This window comes from Falco naumanni, chromosome 8, assembly GCF_017639655.2.
Source record: "Falco naumanni isolate bFalNau1 chromosome 8, bFalNau1.pat, whole genome shotgun sequence".
Classification (NCBI taxonomy): Eukaryota; Metazoa; Chordata; class Aves; order Falconiformes; family Falconidae; genus Falco; species Falco naumanni.
In genome coordinates, this window is record NC_054061.1 from 39,805,666 (window position 1) to 39,828,157 (window position 22,492).

A 22,492-nucleotide genomic window follows, 5' to 3' on the forward strand; every position below is an offset into this window, starting at 1 on the left:
TTCCTACATCCTGCCCTGCTTGCCCTAGTTTCAAGGCAGCCCCAATGACAGCTTGGTCCCATATAGGCTGGGTCACTCCCACAGCCTCCAGCTGCCCACTTCCCCCAAGTATGGGGCAGTGGGTAGGGAGAGCTTGCCCCTTACACGTGGGGGGCACCAGGGTGGCCAAATCTTGCCAGAGAAAGATTCCTAAACAAATGCAAGATGCCCTCTAGGCCTGTCTGCCCTGTTTATGATGGGCAGTAAGTGTTTCCAATCCCTGCCTGCCCTCCCCACACCAGAGGTCAGAGCTCCCACCTAGGAGACGATGGATTTATTGGGCTGTGTCTCCAACCAGGAAAAGTACATCCAGTGAAGACAAAAATATACCTGCCATTGGCTGTGCTCACACTCTCACTTCGCCCTGGACAACAATCACCATAAAAACTGTGCTTTAAAATAATCTTTAAATAATTTCTGCTTTTGTTAAAAAAAAAAATATCACCCCCCCCAAAACAGCTTTCCCCCCACCCGCTCCCGTCTTACCCTGTACGTGCCCACGCTGCCTCCCATCTATGGTACATACAAAGAGCAGATAAATAAATAAAGATGCGTGATGCTGCAGGAGGGACATGGGTCACATTCCCCCCACAATGCCCTCACCTCTGCTAACGTGGAGCCAGGAGAGGCTGAGGGTCTAGCTAGGATTCTGGGGGGGACGACTGTGGCTGCAGCTCTGATGGGACTCCCCCCAGGTCCCGGGAGCAGATGAGCAGCAATGAGTTACCCTGAGGGTTTGCGGTGCTGGGGGGGGTCTGGGAGGTCAGGCCAGGGAGGGTCTGGAGCTTGGGGAACGTTTTAGCTTTGGGGTGGGAAAGGCATGTCTTTGGGCTGAGCCAGCTCAGGGCAGGATGTTGGGAAGGCAAGGGAGGGAGCACTTTCTACCCAGCAGCTTTCCTTCCCCTGGCTCTGGCAGGCTGGAGCTGCAGCCCTGGCTCTCCCCACCCTTGCTCCCACCAGTGTATGCCCATGCTTGGCTGGCACTCACATCCTCCTGCCTGCATGCCCGCCTCCATAGCCCCCCATGCCATCACAGTGTCCCCATGGGCATGCCTGGCCAGGTGGCTATGGTGCTGGCTTTGGACAGAGCTTGGGGTCCCGCTCCCCAGTCTCTTGCTCCAGCAGCACTCATGGCATCAAGCCAGGGGTCTTGTGCCAGAGCCATGTAAGCCCCTCCAGCCCTGCCACTGCTTGGGCACCCCAAGCATACAGGGGCTGGTTTTGGGTGCCTCCTGCACCCCCAGTCAGGGCTAAGGGTAAGGCACAGTCCCAGTACCTGGGTCACCCTCCTCCCAGTTGCCACGTCCTTGGGATGGTAATGGCATTGCCTACCCTTCCACCCAGGCTGCCCAGCAAAGGGTCCTGCTTGGGTGCAGGCAGACTGGGAGCCCCGCGGGAGCAGCCTGCAGCTAGGGGCTCCCTTCCCGCTCCCCGTTATCTATCAGACCTCTGTCATTAGCTGATTCTGCACACGCACACGCACATTACACACACACACACAAATAGCAGCATGTGGATCCAGCCGGGGGCACCCCCATGTCCATGGGGGAACCCTTCGCGCCTCCTCCCTGCCCCCAGGAACAGAGGGTGAGGAGGGGGCGGTGGGCATGGAGGAGGCACACCGGGGAACCCCAGTGCCCCCCAACCAGGAGGTGGCTGTGCCTCGAGCAGGCAGGGCTGGAGGCAGGTCCCCATGGGCACCCAGGTTTGGGAGGGGGTGCTGGCCCCTGGTGAGCCGCCCCGCAGCCACCACCTCCACCAGCAGCACTGGCTGCAGCTGGGGTGCACCCTCAGCTCTCCATCTGGGGTACCCCCAGTGGGTGGAAGCTCTCAGGGGGCAGAAGCAGTCTGCCCAAGCGGTAAAGCAGCCCCGAGTACCAGTGCACACCGTCCCCCTGCACCCCTGGCCACCCCACTAGGCTATGGTAGAGCCGGAGTGGCCAGAAGGCCAGCTGCGCCAGATGTTGCTCCTGCACTAGGGCAAAGCACGAGGCCACCACGCCATCCACCACCAACGTCCCATGGCGTGTCAGCGGGGCATAGGCTCCCACGTCCCTCCGGTCCCACACCTCTACCACCTCAGCAGGCTGCAAGCCGCCCCCCACCACTGCCACTAGCACAAAATGTCCAGGGTGCACATGGCTGGCAAAGGTGGGACGGAAGTGGGTGGCAGGCGCCGAGGCATTCTCGGCCACAAAGAGCAGGTGGGTGGGTGTCAGGACCAGGCGTCGGGGTGGCTCCCGCGTCTCGATGACATGGAAGGAGGTGAGGGTATGGGGGTCCTTGTCCAGGAAAGCCAGGAAGTCGCTGTATGTGGGCCTGCCGGTCCCATCCATTGCCAGCACCCGCTGGCCTGGGCGCAGTGCCCACAGTGGAGTCTGGGCACCATCCTCTAGCGTCGCCAGTGCCCGCCCAGGGAAGCAGCCCCCCGTCTTCGCAGCGGCTGAGTGCTCTGCATGGGGAGAGAGAGGACAGGAGGGTTACCCATCTGCCAGACCCCCAGTATCACCCTTCCACAATGCAGAGACCCTCCCAGGCTGTCCACCCAGGGGTAACCCATTCCTGGCATCACCAACGTGCATGTACCCTACACACTCCCAGCCATCAATCCAGCCTGCTTTGGTGCCTGCTCCCCCAGCCACTGTCTCACTGGGGGTGGCAGCTGGGGGCTCGAGCCTTGCACAGCAGCACCTACTCCCCACTCTGGTGCCACAGTGCTGGGACTACTCTGCAGAGCCAGGTCCCGAAATCTGCCTGGCAGGGGCAGCGGGGCACAGCCACAGCCTCAAATGTGCAAGGCAGTGCCAGGGGGCACCCAAAGCTCCAAAGAGAGGAGGCAGAGCCTTGAGCTGGTGCAAGGCTGAGGAGCAGAGTGCCTGGTCGCATTCTGCATGCTCCCAGAATCCCTTTTCCCTGCAGTGGTGGGCTTGGGTACTCCTGGGGAGGACGCTACAAGGAACGGCACAGGGTGTAGCACCCTCCCCCAGCATCACAGCACGCCTCCACTCCATGCTGCAGCCCTGCTCCTTTCTCTCGCCTGCTCGTCCCTGCACTGATAATGCCAGCCAACCCCCTCTCTGAGCTGCAGGGAGATTTCACAGCTTGTGGCCATCATCAGGCAAAGGCCACCAGCTTCCTGGGCAGGGCTTCACTAGTGTTTGTCACAGAGTAAAGCACCCAAACTCTCTGAGGCTTTTCCCTTGGGATGGTGGCACAGTGCTCTTACTCCTCCCCAGATGAAAAGATGCAGCAAGTCACCAAGTGTATCCAGGGGCCCATCCTGGCACTTAGTAGGTGAACCCTGGCTTCCCAAGCAATGATGTTCAGCTTCCACAGCAGCCCTGGTCCCCCAAGCCCCAGCAACACCCATCTCTGTGTCTATATGATGCCCTCCCACCATTTGCCGAGGACACCTCATGTATGGTCCTGCTCCTGGCCCTGCATGGTCCCAGCCTCGAGCTCCCAGCCGTTCTCTGGGCCCTCATCTAATTCCTGAGTGTCCCCACCCAGATGACACTGCCCCCCATCACTCCCCCACTTTGGTTAGAGCCAAACCCCAGCCCCCAGGCCCATGAAGAGAGGCATCCATCTCTCGGACAGAATCCTTTTATTGCTCAGATGAGGTGCAGTGCCCGCCCCATGCCTGCCCCGGAGGCAGGTCCCAAATCCTGCACCCCGTATCCCCAGGCAGGTGGCAGAGCTGTGGGGAGGGGCTGGCAGAAGGACAAGAGGGCACCTGGCAGAAGTGGGGGGCACAGGCACTGGGCAAGGAGGGGTGCGCGGGTGCCAGGGGGGAACCCGAGGAGACGCAACACATACAACAGGCCATGTGGCCATCTATACAAAAATAAAAGCCATTTACTAAGAGGCAGGGGCAGCCCGGCTGCCCTCTGTACATAGCTCTGTGGGGGTCTGGATATGTGCCCCACAGCCTCCACCACGCACCCTTGGGCTCCCCATGGCCTTGGGGATAAATACAGAGGACTCAGAGCCCCAGGGAGCTGCTGTGGGAGCAAGGGGGCTGTGGCTGGTCTCCAGAAACCCTCCAGGGCCTCAGGGCCCCAGTCTGCTTCCTGGGCCACGGCATCCCTCTTCAGTTGGTCCAGGGAAGCATCCCAGGATTCAAGAGCCTCCATCCTTCTCCAGGGGCACTGCCCCACTCCTCTGGCCAGCCCCAAGAGGTTCTGGGGTTATGGTCCTTGCTTCAGAGCCTGGCCCCACTCCTCTGGCCACCCCCTCAGGGTGCCCTGGGACATGGGAGCCCTGGTCCTTCGCCCACGCTTTGTCTCTCTTCTTCTGGGGCGCGTTGCTCCCTCTCTGCGGCGCAGTCGCCCCACCTCCATCACCGGCTGGCGTTGCGCCCGTCCTGGCATCGGCACGGGGAGCGGGTCAGCGCGGGGGGGGCAGGCTGGCGTCGGGGGGTGTCAGGCCGCTGGCCGCGGGCTAGGGCGGTAGGACAGGCAGAGTGTGGTGGGAGCCGAGCCCGGGGACAAAAGATGCGTGACAGCACCAGCCCCGGCACCGCCACGGCACGGCGTGTGACCCACGGGTGCGAGGGCATGGGCGGGCAGCGCAGCCTCTCCCTGTGCGTGTGTGCGCGTGTGCAAGGGCGCTGTGTGCCCGCACCGCTCTCCGCACGGTGCCGGGGTGTGTGTGTATAGCCGCTGAGGCCGCCGCTGTGCCCACGCAAGCCCACGCACCAGCAGAGCCCTCCCACCCTGCCGCCACACGGGTCCGCGGGCGGCGGCAGCAGCGCGGCCCCTTGGGCGTGCGGCCGCGGCGGGAGCGCGGCGGGGCCGGTGCGGTGCGCGGGGCGCTGCTGCCCTCTGCCGCCCGGCTGCGCGGGGCCCGGCGCTGCGGCAGCCCAGGCAGGGCGGCTGCTCCCCGGGCCGGGGGCGACCCTTGCACCCCACGCAGTCCCGGCCCCGAGCAGGGCCTGAACGCGGCCCCCCCACCCCCGCACTGCACCGCGAACACCCCGGCGACGATAGCAACCCTCATTCCAGTCCGGCTGCCTCTGCCCCCAGCACCCCCCAGCTCTGCTCCCCTCCGCGCAGAGCTGATCCCAGGGCACCCTGGCGCGTGTCCCTGCCCCCAGCCCCTGCCAGCCAGGGCCCGACAGATGCAGGAGCTCAAGAGCAGCTGGCGGTGGAGGACACGGCTGGATGGGGCTGAGCGTGAGCAGCTGGGCACTGAGGGAGAGCAAGGGCAGAGACAGGGGAGACAGATGCGACGGGCAGACTGGGGGGACAGCCATGGGGAGAAGAGGATGTGGGGCAAGAAAAGGAGGGTAGAGAGGGTAGGTCTGGATGCAAACCCGTGCAAGCTAGATGGGGAATTTGCCCCATGGCACTGCTGGCCACAGGTTGCGTGACTCACTCCCCACCTGACTGCCCCAGATAGGGAAATCTTTCTGGGAGAGCCAGCACCCCCCAGGAGCACCCTACCCAGCCAGTCAGGCTCCCCAGGCGTACTGCAACGGGGGCCCTGCTCACTGCTCCCACTGGCCTTACCTGACTTGACGGAGCAGTGGATGTGCGCTTTGGACTCATAGTAGACCCAATCGAAGCCAGCCTCCACAGCCAGGCGAGCCAGCATGCCGTACTTGTTGCGGTCCCGATCCGATGTCGTGATGTCCACGGCTCGGCCCTCGTAATGCAGTGACTCCTCTGAGTGGTGCCCATCCTCGTCCCAGCCCTCTGTCACCCTCAGCTTCACCCCTGGCCACTGATTCATAACGGAGATGGCCAGGGAATTCAAGCGGTCCTTGCAGCGCTGCAGGGCAGAGGAGCAGAGTCAGTAAAAGCCTTTTGGAGTTGGGGGTTAGCTGCCTGGTTGGCAGGTATCCCACCATGCTTCCATGAAGCCTCTCTGGGTCCTCAGACCCTCTGGGGGCTGGTCCAGCAGAGGAAGATCTGAGAACATGAAGTGCTTTGTCCTTCCCATGCCCCACAGATTCCCCACAGTGCCTGATACCCCACCATTTCTCACAGCATCTCCCAGCAGGGTACCCATCGCCTCCATCTCTCCCCCAGTTCCTGGCTCACTGGAGAGCCTGTTGGGCAGCACAGCCTGGGCTGGGGTGAAACACCCATTCTGCTCAAAGGACATCTGCCCTGTGCTAGCACTGCCCCAAGGGCTCCCAGCTCACAGAAGGAGGATTCACAAGCTGAGACCCTGCTGCCTCCTGGCTGGGAGGATTCCTCAGGGTGCCCAGCACTGTCCCAAAGCACAAATGAAACAACCTGCCCAGTCCTCAGCACAGCTCTGCTTGGTATCACTCCTCAAGTCCTGAGGCACAAGGACATGGTACTGGGCAGTCTCACAGCTTCATCCAGCCCCTGCTCACGTAGGAAGTGCAAAACCTGCCCAAGAGCTCTGTGGCACTGGAGCAAAAAGGATGTAGGGTGAAGCCCCCTCCACCTCTCCCTGCCACAAGGGCTGAAAAGCCAGGGCTGAAGAACAGCAGCAGATCCTAAAAGCCCCACACCCAGTGGTCCCAGAGGTCACACAAGCAAGGAAACTGCCCTGCCTTGTCCCCCCTGCCGCAGTGCTCCCCAGCAACCAGAGGGATGCCAGCCACAGCCTGTGCCACAGCCCTCCCTGCCTCGCCTTGCGCTGCCTGCTTCCCCCAGCCACAGCTGCATCTCAAGGAGGGACCAAGCCCTTGCATGCTTGGCTTGCAAAAGTACAGCCCACACTTCAGGGTCCCTTCCCGTGCTGCAGAAGGGATGGAGGAGAGCTAGAAAATGTGTATGGAAAGCAATACGGGAGCTTCTATGCAAAACCAGGTGAATGGACTAGGACTGTGCAGCCTGGAAAGGAGACGCTGGGGAGTCCTGGAGAGCACTACAAAATCAGAGTGAAGGACAGAGTATTCACGGTCACACATGAGGCTAGCCCTGGGAAACATTAAATGAAATAGCTGGGCAGCAGCCTGAAAACCATCCACTGCAGGGGACATTTTTGTGTGATGCCCACCCCAGTGCTGGAACTTCCCACCATGGGATGTGAGAAACAGTCATGCTGAGCATGAGCCAGGGCTATAAAACTGATGCCAGGTACACCTCCAGGCTCAGAAATGCTCCAGCACTGCTTCCAACAGGAAACTGCCCAACTGCTCCCCTAAAACATAGGCCTTCACCCCATCCCCAGGCACCTGCTCCCATCCCAGGAAGGTAGATGCTACCACTCTCAGGAAAACTCGCTTGCACTTGGCAGAGTCCAGGCCCTGGGAAGTGCCAGGCAAGCCTTTGCCCTGCATGAGGTGGTGGAGCACCTCTGCCCTCAGCCCAGGGCTCTCTGGGTGTGGGGAGATAAGCCAGGAAGGTGTTGGACAAATAGTTGCCAGGTGAGGGAAGGAGAAGGAGGGAAGGGAGTGACTTTTGTCCCCGTTCAACACCACCATGGTGCCACTTGGCACATGGCACAAGCAGCTCTCAAGGTCCCCAGCCCCACGAGGACCCCACAGAGAAAGGTAGTAAGGGGTTTCAGGGCTGGAGGCAGGCAGGGAGTCCCCGATGGTCCCCTGCATCCTTCAGCCATCATTCCAGGTGTCCCCTTGCTGCTCCCACGCCAGCACCCTGCTCTGGGCACCCCTCGTGCCCTCACTGCCGGCCCCTTCTGCCCTCCAAGGGCACCCTGCCCACACACAGACAGCGAGATCCTCCAACCCCTGTCCCACTGCCTGCCACCAGACGCCGGGGCAGGGCCACCCTTTCCTAGTGGGACCCACCTGGGCTACCGCGCCCCCTGCATGTGCGTTCCCCAGCGCAACCCCATCCCAAGGGTCCCACCTCCCCCTCCCCTGCCCGGCCGGGCGCACAGCGGCGGGCAGGGCCCGGGGCACCCTGCCCCCGGGCTGCCGGTACCGGCGGCAATGCCTGTGCCTTCGGTGGCCAGCAGGTGTCAGAGCGCGGGCAGGGACCGGCAGGGACCGGCAGGGAGCAGGTACCAGCGCGAGGGGAGCAGGCACGGGTGGGCAGGGAGCAGGCAGCGACGGGCAGTAAGCAGGCAGGGACAGGCACGGAGGGTCGGGAAGGGAGCAAGTACTAACGGGTAGGGAGCAGGCGCGAGTGGACCGGGCAGCAGCGAGCAGGGAGCAGGCATGGATGGGCAAAAAGGCAAGTATGAGGAGGGAGCAGGGAGGGATGAGCAACGATAAGCAGGGAGCAGACATGGATGAGCAAAGAACAGGCAAGTATGAGGAGGGAGCAGGGAGGGATGAGCAACGATAAATAGGGAGCAGGCAGTGATAGGCAAGGGCAAACAGGTGGGGATGGGCAGGGAGCTGGCACTGGAGGCAGGGGGAAGACAACAACAGGCAGGCATGGCCAGGGATGGGCCAGGAGCAGGCAGCAATGGACAAGGAGCCGGCACAGGTGGCAGGGAGTAGGCACAGATGGGCAGGGAGCAGACAGGGATGGGCACTGCCTGCCCAGGGGCACTGCTGCCTGCACAGACAGGTAGGCAGGGACCAAGAAACCTGTGGGCATGGGCTGTCCATAGGGTCTGTGCTTGCTGGGTGCTGCAGGGAGATCCCACCTCATCCCCACGCACAGCCCAAAATGGCTACAGCATCCTCAGGGACCAGCGTGACCATGCCTGCCTGCATGGCATAGTTCCCCCTCCTGCCTGGGGGTGAAGGGGTGACAAGGTGACAGCGAAGATGTGGAAATGCCATCATGACCCATGGGCCCTCCAGGGCCCAGGCTGGAGTGAGATGTCCAAGCATGTGGCACTGAGCCCTGGCCATGGCTCAGTGCCCCCAGCACTGTTCTGGTGCCAAGCTAGGAGCTGAAACCCATGCAACAGGCATATAACAGGGTTTAGAGGGAAGGTGGCTGGTGACAGTGTGTGTGGGGTCACAGCTTGTCCCTGTAGTAGCGTGGTTGACTGGGCACCCCAGGCCACATGCAGACTATGCTGACCTGGGTGGCTCTATGCTGTCCCACGCACATCATGGTGGAGACGATGGGAATGTTGGGCTGGGTTCTCCCCGCTGACCAACACTGGCATCTCCCTCCTTGTCCAGACCGGGGACAGGATCATGTCCTGTGGAGGAAGCCAAATGCCTTTAGGGAAGGCAGCAGGTCTGGAAGGAAGGGCACAGCTCTAGGATGGGGCACAGTCAGCAAGGACTCCAGGGCCACCTCAGGGGAGGTATGCAGGACACTCAGGTGTGACCACAGTCTCAGCAGAGGCTTTGTGGATAGAGTGTGCTTGGCCACAGCTACCTCCATGTCCAGAGCCTGGCCAGAAGAAGAGGGTTCCCACTAGCATCTCCCCTCCCCCAGGTAAGGTTTCTCCCAGAGGAAGCCAAGAGTCCTATCCAAGGTCTCCATGAGAAATTCCTCACCACTCTAAGTAAGGTCTCCATGCCAGTTGGGCCAACAGTGGCTGCAAGGGGTGATGGCTGGGTTAGGGAGAGGCTTGGGGTTGGGACTTCATGGGGGCAGGGGCCCGGGACATTCCTGGGCCAGGCTGCTAGGGAGAGGTAAGGCGGGCTCTGCCTCCAGCCTTATCTCAGCACCTCCGAGTGGGACCAGTGAGAGCAAACACACTGGAATTCTTGAGGAAGATGAAACGATAAAGGAAAGGCGGGCAGAGAGCAGCACTACCCACCCCCCAACCAGGCGACATCTTCCGGCTGCCTCGGACACCCAGACCCTTGGACTTGGGGAAAGAAAACAGGTTTGAAGTGAGTCAACAGCAGTAAAAGCCAGTGCACTGGGGGAAGGGACAAGGAGTTGGGTCAATGGCCTTTCCCAAGCCATAGCAACACAGGACATGGTGCCAGAGCCAGAGCTCCTGTGTCTGTGGGCATGTCCCACAGCCAGGGGCCACAGGACAAGCCTAGAGGGCTGTGGGATGGCAGCAGGCTACCAGAAGTCATGCCACCTCCACAGCAGTGGGGACAATTCCTTGCAGAGCTGTCCAAGGCACCATGATATCCATCTGTGCACAGATGCATCGTGGCCAGGGTAAGAGCCCTCACTTGGGTACCCCAAGAAGACAAGGGAGCTTCCAGGTACCCTGCCAACGAGGCAGCAGGACAGCAAGAAATGTGGGGCTGACAGCTGTGGCTGGGTTAGGGCTGGTGGTGGGAGCACTCTCAAGAGCAAATGCAGCCAGAAACCCTCTCCTGTCTCCAACTCGAGCAAGACGATGTCAACCACTTCCCCAATGCACAGACCAGCAGAGCTCACAGCTTCTTCAAGTATCCCTGAAGCTGTTCCCCAGGGGATGCAGGCTCCAGCCCAGCCCCAGGGCTCCAGTCACCAGCAAACATGCTTTGTGCAATTCCCCAAGCTTGGTGCTGCCTCACAGGGGCTCTTGGTCCCTCTGCTGCAGTCCCCAGCCTGAGAACCACCCTGGACCACGGTCCCTGCCCTCAGGGACCTGCCCCTGGGCATGTGGGGTTGCAGAGCTGTCAAGCCAGCACCCAAGCAACTCCTCCTCCCGCTGTTAGCAACATTTCAGTCAGAAGCCATGGCCAGAGCCCCCGCTCAGTGCCTACCACCACAGACACCTGTGCTCACTCACCCACCAACCCCAGACCGAGGGGTGCAGTGGTCAGCGGAGCAGCCCTGGCTCCCCTCCACCTCCCCCGGGAGCTCACTCAGGCTGTAACCCAGTGCTGAGGCTGGTGGCCAGTTTTCTTAGCAAGGCCGTGCAGCTCCTTATCTGCATTCCTGAAACCCTCAGGCATTCTCCTGGCAATATTAAAACACAGAGTAACCTTCGTTCAGCATCACCCCCTCCTCCGCTGCCGTCCTCTGTGCCCCCCCACCCCGCCTTACCCCAGGCCCAGGGCACTTGTAAACTGACTGCAACAGGGCATTTGCAGTAACAGGTTGTTCCCGTCCCTGTGCGCAGCAAGCAGCCCACACCGGGCACCCTTCCCCATCCCACCTGAGACACACAGGGAAAGGGGGCACTGAGGCATTGCACAGGGTTCCGGCGACAGAGTGGGGACAAGGTCAGCTAGGGTGCTCCTGGATGCCAGCTCGGGGCTCTGCCTGCTCGCCTCCCGGCCAGCACACCGGGCTCTGCGCCGTCCCTTGGTGCTAACAGGCAGGCTGCTTCCCTGCCAGCCCCTAGGCAGAGTGGAGGGACACGGGCAGGATGGGTGCAGCGGGGCAGGGTGCTGCCCGATGGGGGAACGATGCGGTGCTGCACTGCCGGCTCGGGGGTGGTTTGGCAAGGTGCTGCCAGGTCGGGAGCAGTGTGGCATGGCTCGGAGGGCACCAGAGCAGGCTGCTGCCAGCTTAGAGGGCAGGCTGCTGCCAGCTCGGGAGGCACAAGGGCACACGTTGGGGTGCAGCAGACACGGGTGCTACAGGTGCCGTGGGGCAGCGGGGCAGGGTGCTGCCCTCCCGGGCACAGGGTGCTGCCGTACCGAGGAGCAGCGCGCTGCCAGCTCCGGCTCCAGCGCGCCCAGCCCAGCCGAAGGGGCAGAGGCTTTGCAGCGCCCGGCGAAGGGCGATGCCCGCGCCGCACAGCCGGCAGCCCGAGCCGGGCACCGGGATGCCCGGGGCAGGACGGGGAAACCGCAGCGCCGGGTCCCCCGCTGCTGCCTGCGCTGCCGCAGCACAGCGGGACGCAGGGCGCTCCCGGGCAGCTCCGGTGCCCGCCGATGCCCGGTGCGGGGGTAGAAGCGGGCGGCGGCGGGGCCGTACCTGGGTCATGAGCCGGTCGGCGCCGGTGTTCTCCTCGTCCTTGAAGATGATGTCGGGGTTGTAGTTGGGCGTGAGCTCCTTGAAGCGCTCCGAGTTACGCGCTATCTTGCCCTCGTAGCGGCCGCTGGCCCCCAGCGTCTTCTCGGGGACGTTAGGGCTGAACTGCTTGTAGGCGAGCGGGATGAGCTTGCGGGGCGGGCGGCGGCGGCTGCCCACCACCCTGCCCGGCCCGCAGCCGCGCACGGCCGGCGCCAGCAGCAGCGCGCACCCGCTCAGCAGCAGCAGCAGCCGCGCCGGCTTCATGGCGCGCCCGGCGGCCCCGGGGCGGCCCGGGGGACCGGCGGCTCCGGGGGCCCCGCTAGGCTCGGCCGCCGCTCCCGCCGCCCGCCCCGGGGCTCCCCATGCGGCGCGCAGCCGGCGGGCAGGTGCCGGTGCCGGTGGCGGCGGCGGCGGGGCGCGGCGGCTGCCCGGCGCGGGTGCGCTCCGGCTGCCCGGTGCGGCGGGCTGGCGTCGGCCCGCTCTGAGCTGCCGTGGCCCGGCGGCGGCAATAAATAGCGAAGGGCCGTTTGTTTTGGCAGGCGAGCGGCCGCTTGCGGGGCGCGGGGAGCGGGGCTCGGCGCTGCCGGAGCCCCCCGCGGTTTGCGCCCCGGCGGTCAGCGCGGCGGGGCTGGAGCCGGAGCCGGAGCCACCGCTGCCTCCGCTCCCCGGGCAGGAGTGAGAGGGGAAATTGAAGAGATCCGGGACCGGGAACCGCCAGGACCGCACCCTGCCCGTGTCCCAGCCTCCCAGCGCCCTCCCTCTCTCGCCTCCTCCCCGCGGAACCTGCCCCGGGCCGCCCGCAGCCTCCTCCCCCCGGCCGAGCCCCGCGGCCCGCAGCCCACCCCGCCGGGGGTGCCCACCGCCACCTGCCCCCCGGGGCAGCCCCGCCGCCGCCCCGAGGCGCGCCCGGCCCGCCGCACACCCTACACCCCGCGGGGGGTCCCTCGCGGCGGCGTGGGCGCGGGGTGGCACCCCCGGGGCTCCGGCCCCTGCCGCGCCGCCTGCTCGCCAGGGGCCCGGGCCTACGGGCGGGGATCAAACAGAGCAGGGAGGCAGCTGGTTGAAATTTAACCACAATATTCTCGCTCCCCATTGTTTCCAGGGAGGCCCGATATTTCCACAACAGGATTATGGCATCTGATTAACTCGCTGAGACAACAATGAGGGGCTGGGATGGGCTTCCCCTTCTAGCTGCCAAAAGGGGAAAGTAAATACAACACCCTGATTTCAGGAGCGAGGACTTGCAGTGCCCCCCCCAGTTCTCCCCCAGCTGTGTGCCAGGGAGGGGTCCAGCATGGTTCTGCTTGCACCCCTTCTGGATCCCTAGCACCTTCCCAGGTGAGGAAGTGGCTTGGGATGCCCCCCCTCCCCCCCAACTCTCTTTAGGGATGTCCCCTTGCCAGCTCTTTGGTGGGCACAGGGCATGGGGTCACTCCTAGGGATACACAGAGAGGCCAGGCTGGAATAGCCGCCAGATGCCCAGCTCTGGCTGCAGGGCTGTGCTGGCCTCAGAAGGACCAAGCAACCCGTCAGAGGGATGCAGGATGGGGAACCAGCAGCACCCATGGGCTTGAGATTCTGCTATCCAGTGGCTCCAGTGGACCATTTCCCTTGCAGGAGCTGCAGGCAACGTCCAACAGGCCAGAGGCATCCCCATGAGGTTTTGGTATTGGCTTTGGGTGCCCAGAGCCTCTGTGAAGTCCTGCCACTGTGCAGGATGGTGAGGCTGTCCTGCTGCTCCTGTACATGATAGAGCAAGATGGTCTGGCCAGCAGCCTGGGACCACCCCACTTCCACATCTCCTCAGCTGATCCTTCCAGTGGAGCATCTCAAGAGCATCAGCAGAGAGAATAGAGGTGATGTGTCACAGCACTGCTCCTCATCCCTGCCCCTGACTTCCCAGGGCTGCCAAAGGGACACAGCTATCTGTGCATCACTGTCACAGGAAAATCAGAGCCTGGACTAGGTAGGTTCACAGGGTTCTCCAGGCTAGTTCGTACTCCCACCAAAGGAATGAGTGCAGCTTTCCACTTTGTCCTTCATTGCCACAAGGGAGTGGGGAACAGGATTGTCTGCGTTGGTGCTAAGTCCAGGGGGTGCAGCACATCCAGGGGGTGCAGAAGTGCCCTATGGCTGCCAATGTCCCAAACCCAGACCTCCAAATAACTTCTGCAGACTGCCAGCATGCAGCGTGCATGTCACAGGTGTCTGTCCCCTGCCCAGCAGCTCCAGGCTGACAGCAAGCAGCCTAGCCCTGCCCTCGTTCATACACTCACGTTCCACAGAGACCCAGGCAGACAGGGAGCTGAGTTTGTCCATGACAGCCCCTCCTACCCATGCAGGGGCCGCGGTATCCTGGCCACAGTGAGCAGTGACAGTGTCCTGTCACTGGGTGCAGAGTCCGTCACCTCTCCTTGCAGCATTTCCAGTGCCAGCCTGTGTCACTACCAGGCAAAGCCCACCGGCACATGTGGCCAGGTGGGACAGGAGCCCCCAGCATGACAGGGCAGCCAGAGCTCAGTGTGTGGGGAGACGGCTGGAGGCTGTGACAGGGTCCACCTAACCAGGGGGTGACAGGAGATTTCTACTTGGGATGGGAGGGGACACACACAACATATTTCTGCTCGGGGAGCTGGTGGGAAGGGATGCTTGCTGCCACAACACTAAGTCACAGGGAGAAATTACCTCCAGTGGAGGTGGGAGAGAAGCAGCGTCCATCCCTGTATCACATGGCATCTCCCACAGCACTCAGCCACCCTCAGGCACCACTGGGACACCCGGCCACCACACACTGCTCATGCCTGCGTCCCGACTGTGCCCAAGTCCCTCCTTCCTCTGCACCGCAGCTCTCCCCACCACCGCATCCCTCTACCCCTGGCCCAAGCAGGACGGCAGCATCCCGCAGACCCCTCGCTGGGCTACCAAGGCTGCCCGGGGTGGGGGCACGGGGCTGGCACAAGGCCCCGGGAGGCTGCCCGGAGCCTGGCGCTGCGCAGGGCGAGCGGGCAAGCGGGCGGTGGAGCCAGGCGATGCAGTCTAGGTGGTGCTATTTCTCTATTTTTGCACTGGACGGGTTTGGGATTTTCCTCTCCCTATTCGCTGCCTTGGTCGTCTTCTTCTCCTCTCTCTCTCTCTATTTTTTTTTTCTTTTCCTTTTCTAAAAATACTTGACAGCGATTGAAAGGTCCCTTTAATCGAGGCCACAGAGCCCTTATTAAGGGCACGGGTCGGGGTGCTGGGCCGTGCCCGGCATAACGGCTTCATTAAACCCTGCGAAAACTAATATTTATGGAATCAAATTTATGGAGGCCGAGGCCGAACTTGTGGCCTTTAATGTGTGTCGGGAGCTCAAATCCAGCCGGCTCCAGGGAGGAGGGGGTGGGGACAGGGAAGGAGACCCCAGCGGGACAGGACGGGACAATAGGTGGTGACATTCCCTAGAGCTGGTGGCAACTTGGGCCAGGGAGGCACTGGCAGGCCCACACTGGAGTCCTGGGGGCCACGGTCCCTGCAGTGGCCTGGGGGGTATCAGCAGAACTCTTTTTCCCGCTGATGTCTTCACTCTCCTGCTTTTATTTACCCTGCATCCATGCTCCTGCATCTCCACCTTCCCCTGCCTTGGGAGCAGGGTAAGTGGAGCAGGATCAGTCTCTGCAGCTGGTCTTTACCACCAGTCCATGCCCACTGTGGTGCTTGCCCATCCCTGGGGCACAGGGCCACAGGGCACTCTGGGGGAACTTACTCTGCAGCACGACAGAGCTCTTGAGCAACACGCCTGCAGCATCCCTGGGACTGGCTCCCCTGAGCTAAGCACTCCAGACAGAAGCAGAGACATAGCCCAGGTGCAGCAGGTAGCCAGGACAACCTGGGGGTGCAGGTGCTGGTTTGTACACCCACTCCCCTATAGAGTCCACCAGCCACTGGCACAGCCGGGATGGGAATGTGCCCTCACCACGCAATGTCCCCTCAGCCCCAAAGGGAGCAGACAAGCCAGATGCCCTTACTGGGGTGATATACTCTCCTCCTGCACATGCTGGACTGCATGGAGGAGCAGCACAAACCCCAGACCCAGCACGGAGCTGAGGGACATGGCTTGGAACAGAGCAGCTCCCAGGCCAGGAGATGGAGCTCACATGGATGGAGCAGGGGTTGCACCAGGGGACAGCCTGGTAACGGAAGACACATGAAATGGAGAGCTGCTAAACTCCTGCTGCCCCCAGTCCTACCCCTCTTCCCAGCTGTGCCTGGCAGGAAGATCCAAAGCAGCTAGGGTAAGATCCTGGCAGATGGGAGAAGGCAGGATACATAGTTAAGGCTGTCAGTACAAGCTCCCCATCCCATGGCTTCCCCTTCTCACCACCCACCCTGCCTCGTATGCTGCTCCCTCGGAGAGGAAATATAAAAAGCAACCAGCTGCTCTCGCCCTGGGACTGGCCTGCTGTGGCCCAGCAAAGGCCCTTTCATTCCCCTTCCACAGACACAGGGGCTGCTCCGGATGTTTTTGTTTCCCCCTTGCCACCCAGGAGAGCCGGCAGCATGACTGTGGCCGGCCCAGCCCAGGGGAGCAGGGCAGCCAGGGGCACAGGTCCCTATCCCAGGAGAGCAGCACCATGGGCTGCAGCCTACCTGCAGCAGTGCTGCCTCACTCTGCCTGCTGTTTTAGGACTTGGCTGGGACACAGGAGTAGAGTCCCAGCCCCAAAGGAAGCATGTAGGCACAAGGGCTGGAAAAGGAGAGCAGGGGTTAATGGATGGATGGGTGGGTGGGTAGATGGATGGATGGATGGATGGGGTGTGGGTTGTGCTCGGTGTCCAGGGAGCATCCACAACCTGCTCCAGGGCTGCTCCCAAGCCTGGGAGCTTTCAGCGTGTCAGTGGCTCGGTTGTCCCCTGCTCCTTGGAGGTCAGAGCATGGATTAACCCCCTATCACCTGCCCACTAACTCTGGGGGAGCTGCCTGCAAATGGAGGGTGCCCCTCAGCCCGGCCAGGATGCCTTTGCCAACCTGCTACTACAAGGGCTTCACCTGGCTCCAGGCACCAGCACGTGGTGTGTCCCCAGCATGGGACAAGGAGAATGTGGGCCCCAGCCCCCTCCAGTATGCTGTGCCCCCAGGATCTCAGGGGTCCCCTCCTGTACACCCCACCCCACATACTGCTGCTCAGGATGAGGCACAGCATGGTCTGGGAGCTGCCAACCTGCCCCCCAACAATGAGCTGCTGTCACCTCCTCACTGTCCAGAGCTGCTGCAAGCCCCTGGAACATCAGGACTGACCTCAGCAGGACCCAGCCACAACAAGGATTGCACCCTTGCCTGGACATTACAGGCCTAGGGGGGACAGAGCAAGAGGAGAGGGAATCTCACCCACAGTCCTTTATTGCAAACCCACACAAGAGCATCCAAACCCCATAGTCCTGCCAGAGTCCCAGCTGTCCCAACCTGCCCAGCAGCATCCCTCCCACTCACCCCAGGTCCATCACTGGCTCAACCACAAGGCAGCCTGGGCAAGTTCTGCTCCAGGGAAGAGGTAGAAAAGTTCCTGAGACAATGGTGAAGAAAGGAGACACCCCATCTCCACAGCTGGAGACACCTCAGGAGGGGACCATGACCAGGACAGGGTCCACCAGGAAATGCAGGAGAGGAGGCAGAAGATGCATGGGTGCTCTGCACTGCTTCTCTTGGATGCTGGGGGGAGCAGAGACCCTCAGGGTGGGTGGCAGCGGTCTTTCAGCTAAAAAGCCCCTTCGCCTTCTTTGGCTTGGCCTTGGCCACAGGCTGCCTGGGTTTCTGAGCTGGGGAGGAGGCCAGCTGGAAGCAAAGGGGAGGCAGTGTCAGTCCCCCCCAAGGGGGTTACACAGGATGGGTGTACATCTGCAAGCAGTGACACCCCCGTCATCCCTGTGGGGGAATGCGTACCATACACAGGAGTGCAAACCACACGTGCTCCCCAGCCAGAGTGCATGGGCTAGGATGGGCTAGGAATCAAGCTGGGACACCCAGCCCATCCCAGAGGGGCATGGGGCTGGGATGCGAGTAGGGAATCGAGGTGCAAGCCCCATCCTGCCATTGGTATGGAGAGGCTATTTCTAGAGCTGCACTCACCGTGGTTGCCTTGCTGGAAGATGCCGTTTCATCCTCCTGGGATGGAGGCAGCAGGTGGGGGTGCCCTGTGGTTTCTGCAGTGGGTGCTGGGCCCTCAGCATCTTCTGGTAGCAGCAGAAAGAGACACAATTTGGGACTGAAATGAGGGAGCACAGGGCATTGCCCAAACCCACACCAGGAAGGGTGCCTGGGTCGGGGAGCTCAGCCCACGGGGAGAAAGCAAAGGGGGAGACTGTTGCATGGGGTAAGCTGTGCCCAGGGCCCCTCTCCCCTTTCCCTGGGATGGGCGCTCAGCTGCAGGGGGCTGGGTGCTTCACACACTCCCCATCCCACAGCCAAAGAGCTTCTCACCTGAATGCTGCCGTTTCAGAGCCTGCTTGGCCTCCTGCTGCATCACTGCCATGTAGAGCTGCCGCAGAGTGGAGGCAAATGCCTGCCCTTCTCCCACACCGCAGATCAGGGGCAGGCTCTGTGGGAGAGAGCAGAGGCACCATCACCCTGCCAGGAAATCACTCGCCAGGGGCTGGCTCCTGCCAGGACACCCTGCCACGGTGCCACAGAGGGGCAGAGAAGGGGCTGTGCATCCCCTCTGCCCATCGGACTCCATCTGCTTCACCCCAGGCACTGCGGCACAGCTTGCGGGGCCAGCCAGCTCTGGCACTGGGCAGGACGTGGCTGCTCCCCAGCCTTGCACACATACACATACAGATGCATGTGTGCACGCACCCGCACACCTGCTCCAGCCAGTGGGCTGCCTTCCCATTCAGAGGCAGACTGTGGAGGCTTGCAAATCATTCATGAAACGCGGGAGATAAGATCACACGGGGAAGGGCTATGGCTTCCCTGGCAGGAGCAGCGCTGGGGCTGCAGATAAGGACAGCAAGCCTTTGGCAGGGGCAGGACCTCGCCATGAGGTTGGTGGGGAGCCCTGCCTGCCATTACTGCTTCCAGCAATATCTGTGCAGGCAGCCCAAGCCATCCCTGGTGGCCCCATGGTGAGTGAGGGCAATGTGACTGTGAGATGAGGGATGCCCAAGTTTGCTCCCAGGCTGCCAAGGCAGTTCCTGCCTCCTGCCCGCCCACATTTTTTTCTGCAGTCCAGGCTTCTTCCGCCCAGGGATGCCCTGCTCCTCCTGCCCCCCACCCCCCCCCCCACCCCCATCAGGTCTGTGTGATGCCGCCCTCACTCTCTGGACCATGCTGCTGTGCATGGGGGACCTTGGCTCTCATGACGGCGGGCTGGGCAAGCGCCATGCTCCACTGGGAACCTAATGCAGCACACAGCCAGCAAACACACACAGGCAGGGATGGGGAAACGTGTGTGTGCCCTGAAGGGGGTGCCTGCGCAGGGGTGCGTGAGGCAGAGTATGGATGCACACGTGCAGGCAAATGTGAGTATGCTTGCATGCATGGGGGCTGTGTGTAGATGAGCCTGGCCCCCCGTGTGCATGCATCGCTGGTTGTGTGGCAGTGTGCCTGTGCGTGTGTGTGTGTGCCAAAGGTCTACACACTAATCTCTGCTCCGCTCCACACCCAGACAGCAGAACAAAGTGTAACAGATAAAGCTGGATCCTCTCTGGGGCAGGGGAGTGGGGAGGGGATGGGGACGCACAGACCCACTCAAGGCCAGAGTCCAAAGCCTGGCCCCAGCTTCTCAGTGGCAGAAAGGGTAGGTTGAGCGCCCCCCCCCCTCCCCCCCCCCGGCGCTGCTCCCTGCGGGATGCGAGGAGGGGGCAAAGCTGATGCCAGGATGGGTTGGCTGGTGCCCACAATGGTGCCTTCTGTGCAGGTCTCATCCCGCCTCCGGAGCTGCGGGCATGAAAAGCCCATCAGCTGTAGGACATGCATGGCACCGGCGTCTGCTTTTTGGCCAGCTTCTGTGCAGGATCTCCTGTGTCCCTGCCCACCACCACAGGAGGGAGTGGTGCTCTGGTCCCAGCGCCCTGCAAGCATCCCCAGGATTGCTTGCCACTGGGCAAACACCTCTCTCAATGACTCCTTGCCCGGCATCTGAGCCATGAGCTATGCTGGCCTATCACAAGGTCCCAGGGGAGGAGGAGGGATGCTGAGCACCTTGAACACCCTGGGGATGCTCTTGCCCTGGGTGTCTCGCTCCATGGGGCCTGGGTTGCACCCGAGGTTGCAAAAGCAGCATCCGAGGCTGGGAAGGCGACTGCACTTCAAAGGCAGGAGAGGGGCTGGCAACGGATGGCTGACACAGCTCAGATCAAAGGCACAAGCTGGAGTCATAATTCAGAGAAAAGCAAACAGCAGCTCCCAGGAAAGCCAGGAACAGTGGCGGAGTGAGCAAAGTGTACTAGATAGCACTGCATGGGTCAATGCCCTGGGGAGGGCAAGAGAGTCCCCCGCAGGGCCACCTGGCCCTGGGTGCCACTAGTCTGCTGCCCACCTCCTCTTCCTGCCACCAAGGGGTCTCCAGGGGGTTCCAGGGCTATGGGGCAGTCTGTGCATCCAGGTGTAGGGTGCTGCCCACCCGCTTCTGCTCCAGCCCAGCCAGGCTGCAGGCTGCAGTGCAGGGTGACCTGGGACATGCCCTGAGCCCCAGGGCTGTTCAGGCTGCTCCTCTTCCCAGCATCCAGGTGACAATCCAGGCAGGGCAGCTGCTCTCTTGGTGCTTAGGCCCAGCTGCCCAGAGCCAGCACAGTGCTCCCATGGTGACCCTGGGGACAGGGGAATGCTGTGGAGTTCCCACCATGCTTGCAACCACTCAGTGTCCCCGAGACTGGCACACACACACTGACTGGGGTACCACCCTGAGGAGGAGCTGGGAGAAGGGTACCCGGCACCACAAGTATCCCCCGGGGTAAGATGGGAATCCGGGATGGCACAGGGGTCTGCAGGTGCAGGGCACCCGCTGCCCATGTTTCCAGGAAGGTCACAGCTTTGGCAAGCCTGGGGTGGAATGTGGGAGTCACCGGCTGCCCCCTGACACTGCCCTTCCCAGTGGCTCAAGCCCAGACAGAGGCTCAGAGCCATCGGGCCGCCGGAGCTGGCCAATGCCGGGGTGGGAGGGCTGCTCTTCACAATCCCGAAGGGAAATGGGTTTATAACTAGAGCTGGAAGCATTTCCCTGCAGAGCCGTGACTCAGCAGGCAACAGAGCGTGCTGTGCCAGCCACCGGCCACCTGATGGCCCCGGAGGCTGAGAGGGACAAGGAGGTGTCCTCAGAAGGGGCTGTAGGGGGGACAAGCCCTGGGTACCGGTGACTCTCCCCTCCCTCCTTGCCCCACTGCCCCAGCACATCCCTGAACTCAACGCCACTGCAGCCAACTTGTTGCCCCCGCTCCAACATCAGCCCTGGCCTCCAGTGACTTGTTTTTCTCAGATTACCCATCTCCAGGATAAACATGATGCCTGAGGTCCGGGGAGTGGCACAAGCAGCGAGCTGGCACCTGGGGGAGTGATGGCCATGACGTGGCTCACCGGGCACTGGGGAGCGATGCCCAGGGAGCTGGCACAACTTGCCCCGTGTGTTATGACTACCTGGCCACAAGGCCAAGAGGGATGCCCTGCTATCAGGAGTGACTCAAGGCTGCAGCAGCGGCATGGGAAGCTCAGAAGCACACCCTGAACTGCGATTAGCCCAGCTTGGGGGAGCTGCCCCAGCGAAGCAGAGCAGGCACCTGACCTTGCACCCGGAGCGAGCTGTGCCCACCAGCAGCCCCGCAGCTGTGGGGGCTGCTCATGGAGAGCTGGACTGCAGCCTTTCTCAATGCCCCCCATCCCAGAGGGCTCTGCTATGGGGCTGTACCCCAGTGCAGGGGGGTGGCAGGGCCAGTGGTGGGCAAGGTACAGCACCCAGCTTCCAGCCATCCTGCCTTCACCCACCCCTGACCAGACTCCCTTCTCAAGAGGCCATAAAGGACGGCGCTTTAGATGCCCTCTTACAGTGTGAGCAGGAGGGGCACGTCACCCAACCCAGCACTGTGCCACCAGTGCAGAAGCATCACCTTCCCCTGGCCCAGGCCCGAGGCGGGGTTGCAGGCAGGATGGACCGTGCTGGGCCCCCACACCGGTGCCAAGCACCAGAGTCTAAATCGGTCCTGCTCAAAGCTGGGGACTGACCCTTTCATTATCACACCAGACGTTCGAAGCGGTTACCAACATTCTTTGCTACAAACCCCACATTCCTATTTTTTAATATATTTTTAACTGGAAAACAGAGCGAATGGGGCCTGTTTGGAAATTACAGCCTGGCTGCTGTGGCTTGTATGTCAGATCTGCCCACATTCCCGTGGCCAGCCTCAGCACATGCTCCACAGGGGCACACTTAATAATTCCTGCCAGGGCTGGGAGCCAAGGGGTGTGGGCTGGGGGGGGGGCATGGCTTCCCTGGGCTCCCCCCGCCAGCAGGCTCTGCGGAAGCAGCGTGGTGGAGCAGCAGCCCAGGAACTGTGCACCACCTCTCTGGTGATGGGCACAGCTGCTGCCATGCCAGCATGGGCGAAGCCTGGCGATGCTGCAGCAGCCCACGGTGGGCAGGGGAAGTGCTCCATGGCTGTGGCATTCCTGTGCCTTGTGGACAGGCTACCCCCAGTGCTTTCCCCTGCCATGAGCTTTGTCCACGCTCCTGGCAACAGGGCTGGCATGGCTCGCTGGATGCACGCTGG

At 62.3% G+C, this 22,492-nt stretch overlaps 2 protein-coding genes across 5 annotated transcripts in view; both read right to left on the minus strand.

The window, feature by feature from the left end:
- Positions 1–298: 298 nt before the first annotated feature.
- Positions 299–12,556, minus strand: IHH (Indian hedgehog signaling molecule). The gene is made up of 3 exons (XM_040604603.1): positions 11,721–12,556; positions 5,553–5,814; positions 299–2,491 (listed from the first exon to the last, which is right to left on the minus strand). Exons 1-3 carry the CDS (start codon positions 12,021–12,023, stop codon positions 1,830–1,832), a joined length of 1,227 nt encoding a protein of 408 aa, XP_040460537.1. The 5' UTR covers positions 12,024–12,556; the 3' UTR covers positions 299–1,829.
- Positions 12,557–17,119: 4,563 nt separating this feature from the next.
- NHEJ1 (non-homologous end joining factor 1) overlaps positions 17,120–22,492 on the minus strand; it is a 44,572-nt gene continuing 39,199 nt past the window's right edge. For 3 of the 4 annotated variants that reach the window (XM_040604418.1, XM_040604419.1, XM_040604417.1), the window contains exons 6-8: positions 18,213–18,330; positions 17,862–17,997; positions 17,120–17,567 (exon numbers count right to left, since the gene is read on the minus strand). In XM_040604418.1, the coding sequence (XP_040460352.1) occupies positions 17,351–17,567; positions 17,862–17,997; positions 18,213–18,330 (471 nt within the window). In that variant the 3' untranslated portion in view covers positions 17,120–17,350. The remainder of the gene's footprint in view (positions 17,568–17,861; positions 17,998–18,212; positions 18,331–22,492) is intronic. The other variant, XM_040604420.1, reaches the window with a different exon arrangement.

Bases quoted from the DNA above. Each gene is read 5' to 3' on its own strand.
- IHH (XM_040604603.1), bottom strand. From the start codon at position 12,023: ATGAAGCCGGCGCGGCTGCTGCTGCTGCTGAGCGGGTGCGCGCTGCTG. The intron at 5,815-11,720 runs GTACGGCCCCGC...TCTGCCCTGCAG, and splicing joins CCGACCGGCTCATGACCCAG to CGCTGCAAGGACCGCTTGAA. The intron at 2,492-5,552 runs GTAAGGCCAGTG...CTCCCCATGCAG, and splicing joins CCACTGCTCCGTCAAGTCAG to AGCACTCAGCCGCTGCGAAG.